At 38.8% G+C, this 26,501-nt stretch overlaps 1 protein-coding gene across 7 annotated transcripts in view; it reads right to left on the bottom strand.

The window, feature by feature from the left end:
• The window catches only part of PARD3B (par-3 family cell polarity regulator beta), a 373,510-nt gene that overhangs the window by 255,358 nt on the left and 91,651 nt on the right, over positions 1-26,501 (bottom strand). For all 7 annotated transcript variants that reach the window (XR_016468331.1, XM_090144157.1, XM_090144152.1 and 4 more), the window contains 2 exons: positions 15,465-15,636; positions 2,487-2,593 (listed from right to left, as the gene is read on the bottom strand). Coding sequence is in view for 6 of the 7 variants with exons in the window: in XM_090144157.1 (XP_090000283.1) it covers positions 2,487-2,593; positions 15,465-15,636 (279 nt within the window). In the remaining variant the exon portion in view is untranslated. The remainder of the gene's footprint in view (positions 1-2,486; positions 2,594-15,464; positions 15,637-26,501) is intronic.

Raw genomic sequence — 26,501 nt, 5'->3', positions numbered from 1 at the left:
GAGGACACCAGAAAACTGAACATGCCCTCTAATTAGATTCTACAAAAAAAAAGAAGCATGCACTGGATTCAACAGATTCACCTGAACTAGGCAGCAATTTTCTTATCCTACTGTACATCTGTTGTTTTACTTTACACATTACCCAACAGCACGTCTGCCCTATGCTCTCCTAGAGAGAAATCTGTGTGACACTGAGTCATTGAGCAAAACCAAGGGCATAGTACTCCACTACTCCATTACATGGTACTCCACTACCAATTCTGTGTGTGTCAAACACCATAACGTCAAAAGTGCCAAAAACACTTCAATGGAAGTTAGTTTCAAATGTAATATGATAGCTACAGTATCTATGGTATAAACAGGGAGTCAATTTTTCCTATATACACTAAAGATAGTTTACACTACCAATAGCTCTGATGCTTCTCATTTTCCTATGAATGCATGGAAGCAGCTTAATTAAAAAACAAACTATGCCTGTGTAGTAATTTTAATTTCAGTCCCTGTATCTAGAACAAGAGAATTTTCTTTAAATACTGCTTTAAAGCTTGTGTGAAAGAACACAGCTACATTAAAAATGCATCATTATTTGTACATTCTTTCATTTGTCAAATATCAATTATTCTGTTTCAAAACAATCTGTACTTAATTTAACCTAAGTTATTTAAGTTTTTTATGCTTTCCAATACATTACGCCAAAGCATATTCCAGTATGATTGATGATTTTTAGAAATGGTACTGTTGCAAAAATAAGAGCTGGTATAATGTATTTTGCTACAACAGATTTTCAAGTAAACAATAAAACTTCCAACTTTCTGGGACTTGCTTCCCTCCTTAAATGACATTTAATAATCAGAACCTTCCTCACTCTTGCTAGCAGTCCAGCTTTTACTATTATCCCCATCCCCACAGCTGATAAAGGGATACTCTACATTTTAGGCACACAGACTTCCCTTAGGCCTACAGGATTCTCGGGTACTGGTACAACTCTTTGCACAGATACAACGCTTCCTGGAAGGAAACAAATAACTTCACCATTTTGCTCATTTTTTGTACAAGTTCCATGGCTACAGAAATCACTCAGCACTACACACATCTGCTCACTTTATAGATCTCTCAACTTTGCAAACTCTTCTGCACACAGAATTCTCTTCTGTACTTTAATTCATTAGAATAAGACAGTATTTGTTGAATATGTAAGCACTGGCAGCACAAATCTCAAGAAAAATCCTACAGCTCTCTAAAAAAAGACGCAAAAGATTGTTGAAGCTCAGCCCCTAAATGCCATGACATTGTAAAATAGGATGCACACACAGCCAAAAAAACAATGGACAGTCAACAAAATTCTGCATTGGTCATCAGAATCATAAGACCAATGAAACATCATTAATATGCAAGTCATCTAACTTTCTATTTACTTATTTCATTCTTGTAAAATTAACTGAAGGCATGGTCTTAAATACACAATCTTCAGCTTAACTGGTTCCCACCTCCAGCATCAGTTACTGACCTCTTTCACACCTCCCCAAAATGCAGCGATGCAGGTTGAAACAAGGAGCATTGTTGGTTTTGTTTTGCTTGGGGCAGGGAAACAGACGGACTGCTTCCAGCACTGGGAATAGGGAGCAAATTGCAACACTGTTCAGGGGAAGGTAAAGAGGAAAATCCAGAAATTTCACAAGTAAACAAAGTGCAGGTGCAACAGCAACATCAATTAAGACGGCATTCACTTGACATAAAGCAGTACAGACAGACAGCAGAGCTTTCTAGGCAAACTTTACTTGTGAGTTCTATTCTTCTTGATGCACAAATTTATCCCAGCTGACACTTACACAGATACAACAGATTTCCACCTTTCTGTGGAAGTAATAAAGGAGTACCCACATGCAAAAATCAAGCCTCAGGTCTTAAAAATGCAAAGTAAAGAATGTGTTCAAAGTGTCACTAAGATCAAAATCAGCCTATAATAATATCTGATTAAGAGTCACTGCATCTTCACTGTATCTTTGCTTTCATACTTACCAAAGACAACGTGAGCATGAGTTTGTCCACAAAATGGAAGAACAGGAATGTAAAACAGAAGGCTGGAGAAAGGATAGAGTGTGAAGCATAGCAGCAGGACAACAAGGGAAAACAAATCTCATGCAGGGGCATGGGAAGCAAAAGAATGTACAAGATTGGCAATTTATACTAAAAAGGAAGTGCACATTTTCACTACCAACCAACAAAAATGACAACAATTGCTAAATTTCAATTCATATTCCAGCACTTTATGTCACCATTAAGCTTTATGTAACTATCTTATAGAGAAAACATGAACCACTGTTAATTGACTACATTAACTAAAATACTCTATTTATGCAAAGGAAATAGTCTCCTTTACAGCATTTTGTTGTAGATTCAAATACATCTAGCTTATAAAACACTTGTGTACAAACAGCTAAAAAGCAGTTTTAGCCCTTAATAAAAAGATGAGTTACATGACTTACTGCCACAGCATGTTTGTGAAGGTCACTGGGATGAGAGGCACTTGGGTGGAAGTCAGCAGGTGGGCCCAAAGCTGGATCACTGCTCCTTCGTACCAGAAGTGGCATGCCTAGGAGACAAAATAAGGAGTTAATATTATTTCCAAACTCCTTTCACATGTACACAAACACTGCAAAGATGTTCTTGCTAAACTACCAGAAAGCCAGTTGCTGGTATTTTTAATTGCAACTGTCACAACTGAATAAGCCATATTCCAAATTCAAATGCAATGCTCCTTATACTTTCAAGGCCATCATCCCTACCGCTCTTCTCATTTCTGTCAGTTGATTTTCATAATTGAAGTAAGTGAAGACGAAAGCAGACAATAGTTAATTCCTTCAGGAGTCCCATAAAGACAGAGTGACAGGGTATTAATCTGAAAGTCTAAGCACAGCATGAGGTATAGGTTTTGTTTTCCACCTATGTGCTACCCCGAAGAAGTCCATAGCAGGAAGGTCAGAAGTGACCACAATCAGAATATACAGTCCCTGTGCAATTCCAGCTCACACCATCAGCTGGGCCTGGGGCAAGCATTCAATGCTGTACAGTGACACAGAGCAGCACTAACACTTGTTAAGGGTTAGAACAGAATGAGCAAACTGTCTGTAGATAACACCCTGACAACACATACCAAAAAAATATATGAAAACATCCACTATACATACGTGCCTTTAATTTGTTCATTACTGTCCTCCTTAGACATGAAGAAGAGGTAATGGAAAACTAGCACTTACCCCATTTATTATGTGATTACACAGACAACTATACAAGTTTATTTAGGAGATACACTTGACTGTCTTTTTTTTTGTCAATAAACACCACCTTCTTTTTCCTTACTGCTTTCCTTTTGTCATGTTGTGCTTCTATATTATTCTACTCGTGCTATAGCATTTGTGCTGAGCATTTACAATAACCATTGTAAGCTAAGACAGAAAAAAACATTTCTTTTCTCTGAATGATGAAATACAGAAAACACGTTACCTTCTGCATACCAAGCTGATCATACAAGGCATGCTATTTATAAGCACTACAGTTTGTGTCAGAGCAGCACTTTGTATCTTAAACTTTGGAACTTGGTTTACAAAAGTATTTCTCCTCCTCCCACTGCACTGCAGCAGTAAGCCACAGACAATGAAGAGTCAAATGTATCATGAACTAAAATTTTATTCTCCTAATGGCTTTAACTTTGATTTCCTCAAGGTGCATTTCCCCCTTTCAAACTCTGTCCAGAGCTCCTTCTGTCACCGTACTGCAGAACCTCATCCCAGTCTTACTTACAATGCATTCTCTTTGACAAAGCTGAGGAGGAATTTTTCTAGTGACACTAAAAGCTCCATACTATTTTGTTTCAAGCAACACAGAGCAATCAATTTCCCTTTTGCTAGCATCACCTTCAAGGATTAGTTTCTATACAGATTCATGGTTAGCAGTATATTTTCCCTGAACCCTTATGTTTTGGAAATATTATTTTTTTAACTGCAAATATGGTTGAATTGAGCATATGGTCGAAACCTCACTTAGATTTAAATTGGTTACATTAGAAAAAAAAAACAGAAGAGAAGTTCTGCCATTTGTGCACAATTAAAAAATGAAATCTTGCATCAACACAATAGCAAAAGAAACATCTCCATGCTTGATGTAATCCTATTTGCTTAGTTTGTTTTTTAAATTAAGTAAAAAGCCGTATGGAGACATTAACACCTGCCCCAGTCAGGAGCACCTTCTGCCTCACTTTGCGGTGTTTGCACCCTCTGGTGAATCAAAACTCTTTTTAGGTTCTGAGGGGGCTGGCTAACAAGAAATAGCACATTTAGGAATACTGTACAACTACAGAGAAATAACACAAGGTTTGGAGTTCAGTACCCCAGCGTGGTCACAGAGCCTTGAGCTGCAGCTCTCTCAATCACGCTGAGCTCTTCAAGGTCTCTTTCTAGGCATCAGATTTGCTGATGGAACTCAGAGCCTAGATTTAGATAGTTAAGTATCACCCAATGTGACCATGAATGCAAACACTACTCCAACCTTCATTTTTTTCTTTTGTGTTTCAGCCTCATTGCTTGGGAAAGAGCAATTCGCCCCCAGCTGAAACCCTTCCACCTCCGTTATTTAGTCTGCAGTCACTGGGCCAAATTCAGAAAACTGATGAAGATAACCAGAGTTTTTCACCCAAAAGCCATTGCTATAGGCTGTGCTATCTAAAACACAGTCTTTCTGGTGCAAACATACTCAGTTAACTTTCAGGTAAGCTGCCAAATTGAAGAACACAGGGAATATAAGCATATGCAATTAACTGCATTTGTTGCAGCTCTCTTACATATTGTTTTGTTTGCTTGCTTAGCCGTAGAAGAGGGAAGAACTATTTTTGAAAAGAACAAATGATACACATGGATGTAATACTATGAAGTGGGTAGAAAGATTTAGAGTACATCACCTAAACAGTTAAAGTCCTAATTTTAAATTCTGCTCCTGCATATAAAAATGTTTATTGGGATAGGAAAAAAGCTGTTGATCACGTGTGTATCAAACTGTAAGCTACTAAAGGCCACACCAATGACAACCCCTCCTCTGCCTGCTGCCACATCACACTCACTAGGATAAACTACCTCCTCATCCCTGTATGTGTCAGAATTTTATTCTTTTTTAGAGCTTCCTCAGAGCACACCTCAATAAAATTTGAAGCCAACACTGAAGCAAAACTCTATGAAGAGTAAATTCATCCACATGCACCAATGTGAAATTGTCCTTCGACACAGACAACAATGTGCTGGAAGATCCCCGACAAGCCATTAAAGCAGAGAGGCAGAAAGACTTTTAACTGGTCTTGTCACCAAACAAATTCAGGAACTGAAAACAAAATATTACAAGCAGGATAGTCATTTATATTTAAATACAGGAAAGGTCATTAATACATAACCATTTTTCTTCTTTTTATCAGAGACATTTCACATTAGCAGGCGTGCAGACAGCTCTGCCAGTCAGGGCTTTTTGAGAGCACAAGCAATCAGAGCGGGTAATCTGGTCACCCTGGATTTATTGCTTACTTCCACCTGAGGCACCACATAATGGTGCTGCCATGTACTTAAAGTGCAGCTGACACTACCTTGTATATTCTACCATCTGATAGGATCACAACCCCCCCCTTTTTTTTTCCTCGAGTATCTACTGCTCCAACAACAGAGCTCCTATGTTTAAAACTAACCCAAATTGCTCGTAATAGCACCTATCAATACAATTTAAGATCTACAGCTATCTGTTCTGTCTGAAGTGCACACTGCACTGTTAAATTCCCATGGATACAAGATTAAATTAACGAACTAGGATGATGTAACAGTGAGACAATTGACTTAAAATCTACAAACAGATGAAAATCAATTTCCAACCAGTTCTCTTTCATACACTATAGCCCAGTGCTCTAACAGCAGAACAAAGTATCTCCCCATTGCTCTAAACAAGGACTTCTTAAAGAAACAAAAGCGATGAGCTACAAGGAAGATCCAAGAGACTGTAAACTCATTTTTTTGGTGCTGCGTATTTCAGCAGAATGCTTTTCCCTGGTTGTACACAATGGAAAACATCAAGTCAGAGTTTATTTACAAAATGCAAAGACTGTTCCCAGTTTCTGACCAGAATTACGTTCTTTTGCCACTGTCATTACAAGAAACAGTACCTAACGAAACAACCGTGCAATATTTGTATTTATAGTTTTTGAGGTTTCAATGGCAGATATTACACATAACAACTTCCCATGTAGATATTTTGGTAATGAAGTTACTTTACATTCTATTTGCAGAAATTAAATCAACATTCACATGAAAAGAGGTTCCCCACTTCTCATCTTAAGGCACAAGGCTACTTATGTACGTACCTACAGAAGACACAGGAGTACTGCTGCTTCGTTCTCTGTCAGGAAGGTCTCCGGCCACAGGGCAAGCCTTCAAGTGGGGTCCTCACCAGGTACCCTCCTCCTACCCTTCATGTCACAGCATACCTCAGATCCCAACCAATTCAGCCTGTTCCCACCTCTGTCAGCACAGCACTCCCAGCTCCAGGCCCAACACGAGCAGGGACACAGGGGTGCCGCAAAGGTGCGCTGAGGGACCTCAGCTATAGGCACTGCAGCAGCAGCCCAGGCATGGGACCTGATCATACTTCCCACAGCAGGCAGAGCAGAGGCTTCACCCAGCCAGGATTCTCACAAAATACACAACCCTTCCACTGGCTGGGAAGGCTGATGAGGAACAGGGTGGGAGCAGCCTGCAGCACTCACAGACCAGCGCTCACTACTACAGCCTGGCTGCTGGCTCCTGCCCGGGGAAGGCCCTGTCCCTGCCACAGCTGCACCGTGCTGCCGGCTGAGGCTAACGGCCTGGGCAGCTGCAAGCACCTCAGGTCTTTCAAGTACCATTGAAAAATATACAAATACATACATACATATATAATTTCTGTTGCATTAGAATTTCCCTACACGTGACTTTGTTTTTAACATAATCTCTTCCAAATCACATTTGATGTAAATGGGAACTAAACTTCAGGTACACCAGCAAGAATGGTTTCTTGTTACTCCTCCAGCCTGCTGGACACAGCAAAAAGCATTCATCTTACTAAACAGAGTGTTGTATTTAAACAGCATATTATCTGCGTTTAAATCAATCATTTTAGGTTAATCCATCCTACAAGATTTTAAAGCTAACAGATCTCAGACTCTCACACCTAATTTTTATTCACAGATTGAAAGGTGAAAATAAGCGTTTCTTCTATTTCAATTCCCAGTCCATTTCTCAACTTCAAATGAAACACTTAATGAACTTCACTAGCTGAATAAACTGACACAAAGAAAACATTCTCTGCACCTGCAGCAGCAGCTGTGCTGCCAAGGGCTGGTTTAGCACTTGGGCTACATCAGTTACGGGTGCTCAGGCAGGGACTCCTCCACAGTTCAGCATCTCGGTCTTCTCTGAAAACTTTGGCACCTGGACTGCACAGCCTGAATATGACAGGGGTAGCATTTTATTGCTGTAGTAGAGAAGTATAAATACACCTCTTGATTGTTTCAATGGTGTTTTTAAAGAAAAATATCTTTTATTTTTGTAGTATTTAAATGCTGTCTAGATTTATATATTCTTTATCTCACCTTAATTAAGAACCTTGTCTTTTTTAGACTTCCCTCAAAATTCCTATTATGGTTATTTTCCATTCCAGTGACAGCAAACTACTTCTAGTCTCAAATTCCAAACTTCTGCCTGACAGTTATAAGAGATTAAGATGAAACAGTGAAGTCTCCAGAACCAGAGCCTTCAGGAATGCTTCAAGGAACTATAAGAAAAGCGTAGATAAGCCGCACTTTGTTCAGCCCAGCACCCACCCAACCTGCTATCCAGCACCCACCAGTAGCAAATACTTGGCAAAGGAGCCTAGAAACAACCATGGAGCAGCCAATGCTCTGGTTTGCAGAAATTTGTGGTTCAAAGAACTTGATCAGAGCAGGATCCAGAGCATCACCACGTCTAAGATGAGTCACATCTTGCAAATTCATCTAATTTCATTTTACCTCATTGATTTTTTGGCTTGTAACACTGAATTACAGAATTTTGCTGAAGGCTTCAACAAAGAGGCAATTTGTGGCTGTTTTTGTTTTTCAATCTCTTAGCAAGTTAAAAATGTGACAAAGTTAACAAGGATCATTTTTCTTTACCCTTTAGTGGTAGAGTTAAAAATAGGTGAGCCAAAATACCACACATCATATGTGTTGAAAGCGACCTCTAGAGATCATCTAGTCCAACCCCCTGCCAAAGCAGGTTCCCCATGGTATTCATCCTCATCTCAAAGCCAGCGAGGGTACAACATCCTGCTTCACCTAATGCCCACAATAAAGAGACTTCCATGCAATGAAATACTAAGTTGTGATGAATGCAAAACACAAATCTGCAGCTGCTATGTCTATGGGAAAATTGTGTAACATAGCTGGCAAAAGCTGCACCTCCCTCCCAGTATGTTCGGAAGAAGAAAATACACAACTCTCCTCTTCAGTTGGCTGGGCTTTTACATTTCTGCTTTGAGAAACAATCAGATTCTGAAGCAGCACTTCAAAGTAAGCTGCCAAAAAATTAACTATCGAGTGAGGCTCTTAAAAGGGTAAATAAAATACAAAGCAATGAGAAAGAACTATACAGCAATGGGCAAACTAGCTGAATCATTTAACTTTTACTTGTAGTTTTTCTAATGATGACTTCCATAAGATGTGCTCACCTGTATACTGAAACATGCATACATGGAAATAAACAGCAAACAAAACCATTAATGAATGAACATTGCAAAACTGTGTAGAAATGTATAAACTTGGTTTCTCGAAAAAAAAAAAGGGTGATTGTCTACTTCAAGACCTTTATTTACACTGAATAATATCCAACTATCAATCAGCCAAGGTCAGTAGGTTCATTTTCGACCTGAAATACAGATTTTACTGTCTTGCCTCAGAGGCAATGCAGAACATAGTGCTGCAGTGATTTATAAGCACACATATACACCTTCACATTTTTTATACTACCTAGTGCTATTTTACTGCCTGAGACTGCACTACAGCCATTCAGTACAGCGTTACAGTATACCCTTCCCAACCCTCTAGTTGCAAATATTTAGCTTACAGAAGTGGGCTGGTCTGATTTTAAAGTTATATTACCCTCGAAACTAGCTGTGCGTCACAACAATATATAAATAATCTCAAAAATAGCAACATCACAAGATCAGTAATATCAGAAAAATTTCAATTAAAAAGCTAACATTGAGTAAACAATATAAAAATAGTAGAGTTTTGTAATAGAATTTATTCCCTCATTCTGAACCCCAGTCATTCAACACCATCCCCCAAAACCATCCCTGAGGCAATAAAAGGCTGGAAATGAACATTCCTGCTGGAGAGCTCCTTCAAGAAAGCACGCAACTCGTGACAGAAAGTATTTTTCTCCTTACTTATCATATTTTCAGGGGAAAAGCTCCCTACCCCAAAGTAACATATATTAGACCAAGGACAAAGGGAGCAGAGACAATGGGAATAACGGATGAGAACCAATAATCACTGGGGAAAGCAGAGGAGCTATCAGAAATAAGGAGGGACTCAGTTAACATGCCACACACAGATTTATTACCACTACTGCTACTAAATTCTTGAGAATAAGGAAAGAAAAGAAGGACTGGCTTGTTTTCTAAACAGACAACATACAGAAAGACATGGGATGTATTTTTTTTTTTTTGCTGCCAGGTGGCCTAAAGGTGACTGGCACTCAACTGTTTAGTTTATTTTTACACAACAAAAGGAAGGGATTCCATCCAAAAGGCTTGGACAGGCATGAAAAGGGGTCCTGAAGGCCTAATTGCAGCCTTCTGCTACTTAAAGGAAACTTAACAGGAGGGAGATTGACTTCACACATCAGGAACAGTTTTAAATTAAAAGAAAGGAGATTTAAGTTAGATATAGAAGGAAATTCTTTAGGTGGTGAGGCCTCGGCACAGCTGCCCAGAGAAGCTAGGGATCCTTGGAGGCACTCAAGGCCAGGTTGGATGGGGTCCTGGACAGTCTGAGCTGGTGGAGGGCAGCCAGCTCACAGGAGAGGACTGGTACTAAGAGGGGCTTTAAGGTCCCTTTAACCCAAGACATTCTGTGATTCTATATATGGATACACACACACATACTTTTATAAAAAGCACTGCCTTATTGGTTTTGCTGCAACACAAAAGAAACCTGTTTTGCTAGTGCAAAGCTCATTTCTATGAACCAAGGATAGCTAAGTAATATCCAGCTTAAGTCAAGAGGTCAAAACACGCCATGCCTGCACTCTGACTGAAATGAAAAGTTATCTTCAAACCTTTAGCTTGCCTGGAAACAGAAACCATTTATTTTAAGAACTCAACTAGACTTTAATTGATCATCACAATTCTTTAAAACCAGATTAAGCCAAATGCCACAGAGGAGAAAAATCCATCAAGTACAGAGCCATCCTCACATACACCTGTGACAAACTGCACAGAACAGCGCTTCATCCACTGCTGTAAGAGCAGCTCTTGGGCACGGAAGAAAGAATAAAATCCTATCTGCTTAATGAAATAAACAGTATTGCTTCAGACAACAGAAGCTTTTACAACGCATTTTTCATATAAACTTAGCAATTTCAAGATGCTAATTTCTCCGGAATCATACAGCAGAGAATTACTCAATGTACTGACAAACATCGGTATGCTCTGCCAATAAACTGACATTGCAAGATTAAGATGAACAAGATAGCTTTTACATTAAAAAACCTTTCCAATTTGAAACAGCACGTATGCTGTATACAAGCAATAGCAACATTTTGTCAAATGAACAGTTTCAGTTCATACCTGTTTTCATAATATTTAAAAAAGCATAACCATGCTTTTTCCTCTGTATTTAAAAGTGCACTGTCTGCATATCCACTGCATAGCATCTCAAAGTCCACTTGAAAGGGGACTAACCAAGTACATACCTTTTACAATGCCCTCAAGCCTACTTCAATACATCCACTTCAAACCAGGCAAGAGAGGGGAGGATCTCTTCCTAAGTTCTGAGTTTGCCCATGAAGAGCAGACATTCCATGCCACAGAGAACCACTGGGCTCTATCAGACATCCCAGGGGAGAACACCCAGAAGAAACCTCACTTTCCATCCCTCATATTTCTAAGCTCAGACATTACCAGCGGAAGCATCTGTTTGTGTCTGCTGCTATAAATGCAACTGAGAAACAGCTTTGACTGACTTAGCAACCCAAACGGGAAGGATCATACATGCTTAATACCAAGGATCCACAGAAAAGCAGCAAGTTTCTGTGCACTCAAGCATCATCTATTGAATAAAGCAACTGCTCTGTACCAGTCACAAAGGCATTTCCAACTCAAACTGACATGGCCATAAAATAGATCTTCCATAAATAAGTTACAGCCTCCTTTTCTCTTCAGAAAAAAACAACAAACTGACATCAAAAAAAGAAAAGAAAAAAAGTCTTTCCCGATACAGTACCTACCATATAGAGAAAATCATTGTAAAATAACATGGATCTGTTAGGTGCAAAAGGGCCAGCAGCTTGCTTGCAGATGCACTGTTAATTTTAAGATGTCTGATAAGGGCCAACAGAACTACAAGCACTTGAATCTCAGACTGTTATGCTGATTCTGCTGTGATTCTATGTGATTTAACTGAAAAGCCTTACTTATAAGGTGCAAATTCTGCTACTGAAACCAATTCACATATATTGACGCGTCACATACTAGAAGAGTTACTGTGACAAAGCAGTGCTTTTAAAGGAAACAGAACATTCTGAAGCAACCCTGTCTCATGATCTAGGGGAAGCACTAGCTGGCAGATCAGGCTATTGGTTGCACAAAGCACTGCCTATGGACCAAAGGTCTGTGAAGAGGGATGATGTCACTGGATAATCACTTAGCAATAGCCTGCGGGCAGCTGCTCCAAAGGGCATGGATGCATCAGTTTCATGAGCAGGTAACTGGTGGTAACCATTCACTTGGAAAAGACTTATAAAAAGAACAAGAAAGCATTTCTAGTCTGAAATCAGCAAATATCTAGAATAAAAGATTTGAAAATACTTTGGGAAGACTGTATTACTTCACACTTGGCACATTAGTTGCTACCAAGAAGTTGTGTTTTACCATTCTACACTGCTACCTCATTTTTTGTAATCCTAACATGCACATCATCAGAACCCTCAAACTGTTATCTTAAGGATACCAGACAGAACCATTTGCACATATGGCCAGTATCTCTAATATATGTAACCCCAGCCATCCTGGGATCTCTAAAGATCTTATGTTTCTAGTCCCCGCTCTGCAAAGTCTTTTCAGCATCATCTCTGGTCAAATAGAAATAATAGGTTTGGATTCTATCACAACACACAGTGCCAACAGAAAATAGTGCTAATTGTTACTCTACCACCTACATACAAGGCTCTCCAAATGTTTCATCATTCTAAATACCTGTTAGTTGATTGGGTATTGCATCAAAGAATATATTCACAATTCAGGAAAAATCCAAGATAATACATTTTGGTGCTATGAAGACAAACGAGCAACCACAGCAATGATGTAGAAGACATTCATCTAAACGGCATTTGACTGGAACAACAAAGTCTACCATCTGAGCACCATACAGGAAATTTCTTAATTGTTTCTTAAATGACTTCAATATGCTATCTTAAATAAATATTATGGTATCTCAATTTACCCAACTCAAAATAGTTTTGCCTCATTACATTTGTTCAGTCAGAACAAAGGAGGTACAGGAACAACACAGACCAAATACAAAGTATCGCTAGGGATGACATCTAATCCCAGAGAAAACAAAGTCTTGTGGTAGCACTGGGGAAAAAACTAGTTGGCAGGCATGGTCTGGATCCAATCAAACTGCTGAAGTCTAGTCTTCAGGGCACATGGACATTCAGAAGTAATCTTTGGGAGCCTTCATGCTAGGCTGGAAGGGCTTAGATTCAGCTAGTCAGATGACCATTTCCAGCACAACTTTAAAATCAGTACTTTCCCTGGGGCGTAGATTGCCCTGTATTTACCATGGAGTAAAGTTATGTGGCTCTAAAGTATTCAGCGTACTAAGAAACAACAGAAAAAACACTGTGATAAATTTAAGACAGTGTTTGGGTTTACAGATGTTTATGGTTAACTTGCAAATGTTTGCACCTTACCGTGTAATGGACACAAGTGTTTTTATTAGCAGAATTACAGTTCTCCTACATTTTTCTTAACCACTAAAACCCACAATTTCACCTGTTCCAAAAGGACAGAACTATTTTAGAAGCAATTGAAGAGCCAAGTAAGTTCCTGAACTATGTTAAGGATGCATGTGCCAAGTATTAAGAAGTTAATTTGCTAACAAGTAAGAAACAGTTTTGCCCTAACATTTTAATGTATGTGGAAACAATGTAAGATAAGGTGTCTTAAGTTGTCAAGTCAAACATAGGATTACCTTCATTTTTGCTTATTTTCAAAGTTATAAGTAAGACAAGAGAAAGGAAAGGTACTTAACTACATATTGGAAAAACTATGATTTCACAGTCAGAATGGTTGCTGCAAAATATATCAACCACAAAAAATTTTAGAAGTATCCTATAATAAAAAATATTTCCCTCTTTATCACAATTTCTATCTAGTCAGTAAAGGCTTTAGGACTAGATACTAGATACGTAGTTAATTGTATCAAACATACCATTTATTTTTAACAAGTTTCAAGGCAGTATCTTAAGTGCCTTTTCTAAGATCTGTGTTGATTTTTTTTTTTTTTTTGAGAACACATCACATCATTATTAGGCATTGTTTCTACATGAAACCACAGATCCAGTTTCCTAGCATACTAAACATCATAAAAAAAACACAAAAACAAAGTTGTTCCACAATCTGTCAATTGATTTAACAACAAATTCCCTACATTTCATCCCTAAAGGCCATTTGCAAAAACACGTTCTAAAAGGCCAAGCACAAGACAGTTCTTCAAACAGCTCCACTATAGAAAGCAACAACATTTGCTCATGATGTGTACATTTAATCACATCCTTGTTCTAGAAGAAAAGCTTTTTAAAATTATTAGTATTTATTTCTGTTAGCAAGGGTGAGTCAATTCAATAATTAGGCAACCAGACTACTGTGGTTCATGCATCAGTGAGATTGATGTGACCAAATCTCCTTTTATTCCTTCATATATTTCACAATTTGCCTCCAACGGACACAGAAACATAATTTAAGGTCCAGGAAGTTACACAAGAAAGATAAAGGCAAAAAATAAGTGCAAAGAACTGTTAGTGATGAAAAGTCTGGAAGAGAAAACAGTTTCAGGCTCCAGACCATCTTTATAAGACTGACAGGTAGAAAATCTGTTTTACCTTACAAGTTAAATGAAAATCTGGAACCACTGAGACAAAAAAAAAAAAAGCACCATTTTAATTTCAGATATAAATTAGTATAGCACCGAAAAATAAAGTCAAAACCTAATTGGCTCTGCTCATGGCATGCAGTATTTCATCTCCTCTAAACTCCATAGCACAAGGATTCCACAAATGCTATGAGAACTGAACAATCTGGTAGTTTAACAGTGATCTCAAGAGCACTAGCTGTCCCACATAAAATTGCATGAGGTTGAAGTACTCCTCTCTCAAACACTCAACTTGTGCTCAGTTTCCTACATAACTTTTAATGACTTTCTCAAAATACAGTTCAGAGGTACATGGAGAATGATATCTACTTTCCAAAACATGCTAAAATGCACTTATGTTATATAAAAATATCCAGTCAACGTCATGGCATATCTGAGAAATTCCCATGTGTGTCATTTAAGAGATTTTTCAAAATTCATTAGGGTACAGAAAGAACCAAAATGACTAGTTAAAAATTTGAATCTAAACAGTTTCATACAGTTTGGATTTCAATACTTCTACAATGGACATAAAAATGAGCACAGACTTCCATCATAAGTTATACTGAGCAGCTTCACCCAATGAAGTTTATCAGATGTTTTACTGTAACTCTTTAAATCAGCCTTCTTTAAAGTAGCATTACAATAAAGAGACAGCTGAATACTCAACTTCTGAAGTCAAAAGTAGACTCATCTACATGAGTAACAGAATTAGAGGTATTATTTCCAGCTCATGCCATCCACTGCAGTCCAGTCTTCTACTCCACATCTCTACAAAACTGCCAACAGTACTTGAGAATACAGCATGAACTGCACATTGAGCTCTACTGAAATGCAGAGACTGCCCCAACTTCTCATTACAGTCATCTTCACTAAATCACAAAGCAAACAATACATTCATCCCAATCCCCCCTCCAAAAAAAAAAAACCTCTACACATATAAAAATCAAACCACAGAAGAAATAAATAAAAAAAATTGAAAAATTACCATGCAAAATACACATACCAAGCTTCAGGGCAGAAGGAGTCACTTCAATCTCGCCCCCAATTGGTTGAAAGGCAGCCAGCTGAGCTGCTACCTCTGCCTCAAACAGGTCCGGGCTACTTCTGTCTGTCACATTCCCATTGGTGCCATCAGACTTACGGTGAGGTTCTTGCTCATCATAAACAGCAATCAGCTATGAAAACAAAAGATAAAACACCATTTGCATATTTTAAAGTATTCCCAAACTTACTTACTTTTTTTTAAATAAGAAGTGATCGGTTACAAGAGTAGAAAACAACCTTTCTTGAGAACGGCTAGTAATAAGAATAAACATTCAGTAAAACACATACGTTTGTGCTTAAACACATTCACTTCAATATGACTTAAGTACATGCTTCCGCATTCCTAGGTGATGGCGTGCAGTCCTCAGAGCTTGCATGCTATGAATAGGGAACATCTTCTGTTGTTCCAAAATATTTACAGATGAACATGCTTAAACACACAAGCCAGCATTTAAACTTTATGGTAGGAGGGTGTTGCATTTCTTTAAAAGTACTATTGACTGACACATTGGGGTGATGCAACACAGCCACGGAAGTTGTATGAAGCTTTAGTTTATGAACACACAATTTTATTAAAAGGACAAGTTGTAGACACCACAGTGACAGAGTGGAATTCCCTTAATCCCTGAACCTGTGCCTCTGTGAGAGCATAATGTAGAGACATGTATACTTGTATGCACTCATAGATCTATCTTCAACAATTTCTCCCTGTTCTCTCCTGCAAGCTTATCCCATCTACTTTGTTTCCCTTAGTTACTGGTTATCCATAACTTCAGACCCACAGGAAAGCATGGACAGGCTGCAAACTCTGCTATCCAAACTCACATTAAAAAGTTGGTGTGAAAATAACAACAAAGACCATGAAAATGATGTGTGTGTCAACTAGCCTGGCCTACAAGGAACTTCCTCTTGGTCCCTACTATGTACATCAGATATGGCTTCATCAACAAATAGCTTGTGCGTGGCCTGGTGTAGGTTGCTAATACAGTTCTAGGAGCTGTATAAAAAGAAAGAATAAATTCTTAATGAATCTAAAGAAACCAGACAACTGTCTGACTGTCTGCTCCCAGCCAATGAGATACTCAGCACCCATAGCCTGCACCAGGAGGGGAGACGGCAGCAGCAGTTCAGCCCAAGGACTTGTTCTGCCTGATACCTTATATTCTCCTCCCACTCCCATGATAAACACTGCCTAAAAACACTAAGTTGGCTTCATCTTTAGGTGTCCATCTCTTTCTTTCTTTTTTTTTTTTTTCTGAACTCCTTAAGATTAACAAAGTTCTATTTAGCAAATTCTGAGTAAGACCACATCACACAAACCTGATAAGGCAACGTCAAGGCACCTGCAGGAACAATCTAAAGAACTGATTTACTACATTGCCTCAGCCCTTTGTGTTATTTTATGGTACGCAGATATGCTCTCTCCGTAATGATATTAGTAGATCAAATCTCCTCTGACACTTCCAAGACATGTGTCAAAAATTATATCCTGTGATATGCAGTATATTGAAACAAAGAGACAAATATTTAAAGGACCTCATTTGCCTAAGGGAACAAATGAATGTATGAGAGGGAAAAGAAAGGAAAAATAAAAAGAAAACTCCTGAAGTGCTTCTAAGGAAGAAACTGACGTTTTCAGGTCTTTCTCTCATTTATAATTTCGTTGCTAGAAGTGTGTCAACTTGTATTTACCACTAGCACTTCAGAAGTGCAAAAACCCTTTAAATAATCAGGTAGGAAAATGGCTTCTTTTTTTTTTTAAACTTCTAATATGGAGTCTTTCTTTTCCAAAACCACACAAATGGCTTTTAGATCACATACTTTGTTTTTTATTAATCCAAAACTTATGGGAAACATTCATCTCAGTACCAAAACCTACACTCTCCAGACTTTATTACTGCACTTAAAGGAAACTACTGAGACATTTGCATTGCATTTACCACCAGACATCACTACTCCTTGCAACTACACACAGTCAGAAAGGCCATTTTGGAGCCAGGCACCAAGAGACCATGGTAACTGCTCCATCTGACAAAATGTTGTTTTTTTCTGTTTGTTTTTAAAGTGACTACCACGTTGTTGTTACGAAAGTCCATCGTGATTCAAGAACTTTCACTACATTTGCCATCTCTAAGAGGGTTTTCCTTTTCTCGCTTTTGCCAGGCAAACTGCTTAAGGAAGTGACCATCATCACCAATGAAGAAATCTCAAAGCTGTGTAAGTTCATTGCAATGAATGCACTGAAGACAGTAGGATACAGAATCTACTTGCATTTGCAACCTACCTTACAGAGCTCAGATGGAAATAAAGTGCATTCCTCCACTGGATGAACCTGAGCCTCCCCATGGTTACACTGCCCAGCATGCTAAATGCTGTATTACACTGTGGCACACTACACTCATTGGCCAAGGATGTTAAAGACCAAAAGGAGGGACTGGATCAAAACACTTTGACAAGCTGAAGGGAAAAATCAGCAAGAACTGTTAAATGGAAATACGCAAGCACTATCTCAAACTTAAAAGACCCTGAAACACAGTGGTGAGAAGAGATCCACAAAGGTAAGCCAGGAACACCAGCATCACTTAGAGACATTTTAATTACAGAGCGTGGAAAGGAGATACTGTAAGTATAACACGAACTAGCAATAAAGATTCAATGTCTTTCCTCACCAAGGAAATAAACCACTATTTGTTTTCTAAAATGGTTACACTTAAGAGAGAACTACTCAAAGACCGCAGCTGCAAGAGAGCCTTACCAGTAGCAGTCCTAACACAGTAAATACACTACTGATAAAAGTATTACAAATATCAGCCTGAGCCTGTCACAGGGAATGAAAACTATTGAAGCTACACGTATCAGCTATTCAAAAATAATTGCAGTAATTGATATGTTTCCAGTATAGAAAATCCATTAATAGGAACAGAATAGGAACAGACTGCAAACGCCTCCTGATGAAAAGAACTTCAGGACACGTTAAGAAATCCACCCCAATCCTATCATAGCAACAACATTGTTGTAATAGTAGTTTGTTCTTTACCAAGACCATTTCAAGTCTTGAGTTCCACAGGGCAGCTGATTTTATTTATTTATTTATTTTTAACAGATTAAGATATAACTCCAAACATTTGTGAACTGCAGAAGTTACACAAGTACTCCTTTGAGGTTTGGTGCACTTACTGTACTCAAGCGTCTCACTTATTTTTAAAGTTTATTTAAGAAACATATGAATATTTGCTGTCAAAGTTATCTATGTATTTCTGTATCATGGAACCACAGGATATCCTACACTGGAAGGGCCCTTCAAGGATCACAGAATGAATCATAGGATGACTTGGGTTGGAAGGGATATTAAAAATCATCTAGTTCCAACTCCCCTGCAGGGAAAGGACTGTCAATTCCAACCCCTGGCTTCATGCAGCACCACCCAAAACCAAGCCCTGTACCTGAGAGCATTGTCCAAATACTTCTTGAACTCTGGCAGCTTAGGGCCATGTCCATTGCTCTGGGGAGGCCATACCCACTGCCAGACCACCCTCTGGTGCAGAACCTTCTCCTAATCCCCAGCCTGACCTTCTGTAACACAGCTCCCTCCTCCCTACTTACAGTGACATAGCCACAACATAAGACAGAAGTAACAAACAGTGCTATTTTAACAGCATTTTCATTAGTAATAAGTATGGCAAACTTATCACAAGGCAGTTTACCAAGGTCAAATGCTAATTTTGAATTGTGTCCTGTGGTATAGCTATTTCAATATTTTATTGATGTTCCAATTAGGAAACTTACTGAAAAATAGAAGAAAATTGAGTAAAAAATCAAGTGGCTCTATTCCCAAACACAGACCAACACTCACGCGTTCAATTAAGGATAACAGTGCTGTACAAAAAGGTGGGTTAATAGCCAAGAGGAAAACGACCTTACTGAGTGAACGGGTCTGAAGGCAAAGTAGCAGCTTCTTTAACGCCAAAGAATCACTGCCCACTGAGCAACAGAAGGCTCCCCATGAAATCCCCCCAAGACAACAGGCACTCCCAGCCCACTGTCCTGCTGCACCCTGCTCAGCACCACCGCGCTGCCAGACATCACGCGCAGCAGCAGCAAGCAGGGGAAGCACTTCCCAGGACACAGCTGCACCATCTTTGTTTCAGTGCTCACAATTTAAGCTTCATTAAATATAAATTGTCGAGTTTCAGAATTTCAAAGAAAACCATCACCACCTCTGAGTGAGTAGCACAACTTCACAGATCTTGCCTTACGGCATTTGGCTGTTAAACCAGTAACAACTGGCTTTCCCTTGCCCTAGACACCATTCTAAATACAAGGTTTTGTAATTATTCCTCTTTTTGCATGATGCTTTTGACAATTAGATTACTGTTAATAAGGCTAAAAAGTGTGTATTTTACAGCTTTTCTGTGCTGAATTAGAAAACAGACATAACTGTTTCCTTTTTGTACCAAAACACCACGCATGTACACAGCTCTCCAAGAAGGAATAAAACAAAAGTTTGCTTGCAATTTAATTAATCAGCTTTCATTCACAGTTAAGATAAAATCCCTAAGAGAAGTTCCCAGGCACAGGCTAGCATCAGCACATCACTGATATGATTTTCAGCAGCTGGAATGATACACTTAAAAGCACCAGGAAGAGTTAATGCTCAGCTTGAACAGAATGTTTCATTTCAGTTAGATGGAAGGCTTTCCTCTTCATTTTCCCCATATCCAGAACATCTACTTTCTGTATGTTCTTCTCCCTCTATGGGCAATGAAAGCTTGTAAAATTCTGTTTGTTCATGGTGTCTGTTTCCCTGATGCTTCATTACTTCAATTCTCATTTAAGAGAAAAGCCCGTGTATGTGTGTTGGTGTATTCACCTATACACACATACATGTACACACATTTTTCAGTCTATATTTCTGACAGCCAGTACTCCTGTGGGAGTGATTATCAGGTACCTTTTAAAAACAATTTTAGAAAATTCGTTTTTTTCCCTTTTTTTTTTTTTCCCCTTCCAATTAAAGACTTTCCACACAAGACACATCTTCACAAGAGCTGTTTTGGAAGGGTGGATTAACAGCTCAGCGACTGTTCCACTGAGCTTCATGACATACGGAGAAAAGATGGCTCGAGCTACAGCAAAAACCAAGTTTTCCACAGCATCACATTACCTTGCTCTCTGACCCTTCAATGTGGGCTCTCTAAGATTTAAGCTTTTATTTACCCCCGCAAATGCACAACGGAGGTAGAAAGACACGGGGTGTTTCTGTATGTAACATCTTGATGACAGAATACAGCAAAGTTCAAAATAAGACTAGAAAAGATCAGAGGTGTTTGCACCTGCAAACAACCAGCCACACAGACAGATGGAGACAGACTGCAGCTGACAGCAGCTGAAAACAGCCTCCATATGGCCCACGCAGACAAGAAGGGATCTCCTTCCTTTTCTTCCCCTCCTCCGCCTCCTTTCTGTCTTCCTTTCAGGAAGGTTATACATTTGGCCATGCTGGATCCCAGACAGCACCCTGCTGAGCTACTGACAGCAGCTTAACAACCATGGGTGCTGCGGGGAGCTCCCAGCACTTAGTGTTTACATACAGCACAGGCTCAGTGCAACAGCAGGTCCAACAGGGGTGCTGCAGAACTTTCTCAATGGGTTATGCTTACCCCTCAACTCTGTAAGGGGACAAAACCACTTTCAACTGAGACAATAAGGTACGTTAGAGTGAATTATGAGCAAAAAAAACTTCAGAAAGGTGCTGCGGAAACTTCCTCAGTGTTCCACAAACTCATTGATGTAAAATCAGATTTTATATATCACTTATGAAAAACTTCAGTTCAAATGGTTAAAAGATGAAAGTCCAGTAATTGTATGACATAGGTAGAACTAAGGTAATTAGGGTACCTCCAAAATGGATGAAAGTGTTATTTAATTTTTCAATTTAAAACTTACCTGGAGCTCTACCGCCTTCCTTCAACGCTCTTTCAAGGTGTTCTTCTGGCATGTACTGATAAGTATATGAAATGGCTTTCCTGTAAAATAGCTTGCCTTGGAATTACTCTAACTTAAAGGCTGTCAAAGAAAAATACCCATGTACACACCATATGGCAGCCTTTCTTCACACCTACATATGAAAACAAATTAAAGATACATCACATGAAAGCTATGGTGATTAGCCCATCTTGTTTACCTACATGTCAAAACTATATACACCAAAGTGTCTTCCCAAAGACCAGCCTATTCTGTTTCTTACTCTTTCTGTTCAGATATCTTTCAGTATCAAAGCTTCTAGTCTGATTTGTTAATAGAAACTATGTTGAACTCTCATCTTGCTACTGAATTTGGGTTGCTGCCCAAGTTTAATGATCCCAAGTTTTCAGGTTTCTAACAGTTTCTTAACACCCTGTTGTAATTTCTCATTTACTTTTATTACTATTTATTGTTAATTTGGGAAGGTCCTAAACTATTCTGCAAAGGTTAAAAAGCCTCTCAAGATATCACGATTGAGAAAACTCTTTTGTCCACGCTTCTCAAAGTCTAGCTGTTGTGGTTTTTGTGTGATATCCTCACCTTCTGTTATTTCCCTGCAGCTGATTTCATGTTTGGATTTTTTTCCTTTTTTTTTTTTTTTTTTTAAAAAGGTCACAGCAAAAAAATCTACCTCATTGATGAGACCCTTCCCACTTTCTTCTTCCTGTCCAACCTGCTCCTTTGCAGCCCCACGTGATGGTACTTCAAACAATGCAGCTGATTGGGTACTTAACATTGATATTTGTGGCAAAGTTTGATGAGCCCTTCAAGCACAACCGAGATGTAATTTTTTAAGCCACTTAGTAGCTACTTGAGAGCTGTTATGGAGATCCATAGTAACAATACAGACATTCCTTGAGGGCTGACTCTGGGTAGCTTCCCTGGCAGATATAAATGCTAGTGCTAAAATGTCAAGGATTTATAATTATGATGGCGGATGCATAAAACACATAAAACAAGCCTTATTAGAGTTGATTGAAGTAAATATACCAAAGGACATTTCTCCTTTCTTCTGTAAAAGATTCATGTTCAGTGCTATTTGTAGCTTGTCATAGTCATTATGTTTTCATGTGAAATAGCTTCTGAGTTTTTCTACATAACAAATGCCCTTTGTTTTCAGTCCTATATCAAAGGAAAAAACAAATGGAAGGAGGGGGGCAAAGAACAGGATGATTAGGTCCTTCCTGGTTGCACTGAAGCTGACTACTTTCACCTACACTGACTTTGCAGAGGACAAGCTAATTTCAGAGATTCCATTTAAAGCAGAGCCAGTAGAAGATATCAGTGCAGTAACTAATATCAAAGACTGCGTTACTTACTAGAAACATGGATGTAGGATGCACTAACGGTAACCTGCCTTTGAAAAGCTGAAATGATGTCCTGACACCTGAAGCAAGACAATCTTGTCGGTAGGAATGGGAAATAACAGTTACTGTATTGTGGCTACATGTTGATAAACGTTCACTTTCGTAACATAGTATCTTTCCTACCTCAAAATACTACTTGACTGGCATGAGCTGAATTCCATACACAAACCTCCTGTGGACCACACCACGAAAAAAGGCAGAGCCATCACGAATCCAGTCCTTGACAAAACAAGCACCTTCATTGAATGGAAAACCCAAAGCAATGACTACTATTTGGAATCATGAGTGGACAAGTAAGGCCACAGTGTGGAAAGCCAAAGGAAGAGATTTCCTATTGTGGCTCAAGGTGTTCCTGAAGCCCACTCCTGTCTCAGCAGGCACCTGCTCTGCCAGAAGCATCCAGCAGACTTCTCCAGCCAACAGCTCCCTGCCTTACACCCCCTTCCAAATGCATTTGAAGTCCTGGAAAAGCTGCTGGGTTGTAAAAATCCAGCCTGTTGGGCAGTCCTGATTTAAGGCACACAGGAAAGTGGAATGAGCCTTCAATCAAAAGCAGGTACAAGTGAGGAAAGAAACAGCAGCCCTCAGACTTGAATTCTTTTCTGCCAGGGCTTTGTAGCAAGGTTTCTAAGGAACCCAAAGTGGAAACAAATGAGCCTTAATCCAGCCACGAAGGAACCACATGTATGGTGGCAGCAGACGGTCACACTTACCAGCATCCTCAGTACCCATTCTTCTTCCTAGAAGTTTCATTCCCACTCCACTCACACACTGTGCACATTTTCCAGACCATTCACATATAAATCTTTGTGGACTGTTAACTCCCAGCAAATATCTATTAACTGTTTTCACTCTGAAGCTAGCTGTGGTCTCAAGGACTGAATAGAACAGAGGAGCTGCTTCCCTTGACTTGATGGCTGTAGCCCTGCCACCAGCCAAAGGTGCACTGAGCATTCCCAGCCACAGCAGCACATTGCTGACTTTTCCACCTGGGCTATGAGATGCTGGCCCCTCTGCAAACTGCAGATAATCAGTGCCATTCAACACACCCGAGTAAATCCTGTAAAACCAATTAGATGCAGGGTGTAGAATGAATAAAAATTAAGAAGTCAGACCAACTTGGAAGCCCCTCTTCTTCCATCTCCCACCAATTTGACAGTATGCATCATACAAAAGCCAGTTTTTGCTTTGGCCACAATTAGTCAGTGACAGCATATGAATTAGCTGACCATTTGTTTTTAAATAGCTTTGATTTTTTCAGAGGACATTATGGGATGGGAGAATGGAACTTTGGGAGTGAAAAAAAGCACAAAATACTTGAATTGTGAAACCCATCAGAAAGTGCAAAACCATCTGCACAGCACAACACACAACAACTTTCATTAGTATAGACAGGCTTGATAAATCTTGGGATGTTGCCACACGTCATACAGTTCTCACACTGTGTTTGTCTGTGCAGAAAAACATTTCAGTATTTACAACTGCCAAGAGTCCTATTCTTACTGATGCCTAGTTTAGTTAGACTGCATTATTTGTCCTGCCTCTGACAGTTTGTGTGTCAGGCTCCAGAAAGGCAAAAGTAAGCTTACAGAACTGGTTGTCACCTCAGTGAGAAAAGGTCTGTCTGTAACAATAAACTCATGCTATCAGTCTCTACTAGTTTGTTATTAATTCTGTCAATAAACAGCGTTCCCAGGAGGTTTCTAGTGCATTATAGTACTGCATACGCACCCTTCTGGGAGAAAAAAACAACAACAAAAAACCCAGAAAAGAAATACCTACTGCCTTTTGTGCAATGACCTCATTTTCCTAAGTCACAGCCCTACAAGCCTCAGCAGCAGCCACGTACTACAGCCGATCCTGGCCTAAAGCAGCTATATTCATACAGCAAGCTCATAAATGTTACGCTGCTTATGTATAACATCTGAGAAAAGGGAGGAGGGGCGCGGAATGGAAGGGGAAGAGGATAGTAGTTTGATGGGGACATCATGGAAATCCTTGGAATTCATTTAGCAGTTGGCTAGACAACATGCTTTGTGATATCATATTTATTAATAAATCCAATAAAATCATTATCACTTGGAACTCTGTTTTCTAACATATATATTTTAAAAGGCAAACCAGTTTAAGAAGTTGACAGCAACTGAAGAACATCACTACTATGAAGTGATGCTCTCTCAGAAGATCAATACACTGCAAAGTAGCGAAACATTCAGAAACTTTAAAACAAGTGTGGTGGTTCCAAACATCGCAGTTCCAGAAATACATGTTCTCAAACGAACCATTGGAACAGAAGGACTGGAAAAAAAATATTTTGACTTGACATCTTAAAGCACCATTACTGTGAAAACAATGAAACTAAAAGTAAAATTTCTAAAGATAGTCACAGCTCTGGCAACAACAAAAACCCTTCAGTGACAATTATTCATTTCAGCAATCAGTTCATAACAGACATCCTACTGCTGCTTTCCTCATTATACTCCTTAAAAGAATGATCTACATGTTATAAATTTCCGTCATTTTTTACCCTAGAATTAGCTATCCACAGCATAATTTCAGAGTTCAGTTTCTTAATTTCTTCGTAAACAAATTAAATGCTGACATCATGTTCAAGATACACCGCAAAAATTAACATATTATTCTAAGGTTTTCCAACTGAGAATCCAGTGAATGACTGTCAAGAAAACTCTATTTGCAAATTCAGTAACAGCTGTGTATGCATACCTGTACTTTGTTTATCCCTCATACAGAAACATGCTTGCAAACAATAGCCTCAAAGACAGACCACCCTTTCTACCATCAACACATTGGTACTTGCTATTCAAGTATAAACACATCCTATTTAAATGCAATACACAAGAAAAAAGAACCACTATTTAAACATGTTACAGTATTAGAAATGCTCTTTTCCTTCCAGAGCAGTACAGGATCCAAAACATAAAACTAAAGCATTCTTTCCATAAATGATACTATCATTGCTCATTAGATGGATTTTGACATGTTCTTCATTTCCAGGGCTGAATTCAATGCCTTATGAAATACCTTTGACCATTTACTTGATGAAGAATTTTGTAAGTTTAACTGACTACAAGTCTGACCTCTGAACAATGAATAACTATTTCTTAAGGAAACTAAGATAATCTATCTCCTGTAAAAAGCACCTAAAATTCAACTTCTACTGCATTGAATATAGCGTACAATACTATGCATGGTTTCTCACCTACATTAATTTAGCAAACTCTTCATTAGATAATTAAATTAAGACTGAATATACTTAACTAGGAAGTTGAATTCAATCAACAGATTTATATAATACTTAGATTAAATAACCAAATGTTGTTTAAATGTGGTCTGAAGCTTTCTGTTGTAACATCTTCATGCTTAGGGCATGGTTGAATATTGATTGCAGCAGCCTGAGTACTCTGCAAAACAGTGATATGTCTTGGGAATAAATGACTTCAAACTATTCAGATCATTACTCAGAAATTTCAAATGTGATTTTTGAGAGAGAGGCTTGCTCATTCATTCTCCACTCTTCATTACAAATGATAAAGGAAACTATTCATAAAGCAAAACATTTCTATAACAAAAAATTCAATGATAGA

The sequence above is a fragment of the Phasianus colchicus genome, chromosome 7, assembly GCF_987193195.1.
Source record: "Phasianus colchicus chromosome 7, bPhaCol1.hap1.1, whole genome shotgun sequence".
Taxonomy (NCBI): domain Eukaryota; kingdom Metazoa; phylum Chordata; class Aves; order Galliformes; family Phasianidae; genus Phasianus; species Phasianus colchicus.
The sequence above is the reverse complement of the archived record's forward strand: the minus strand, read 5'-3'. Positions and strand labels throughout refer to the sequence as shown.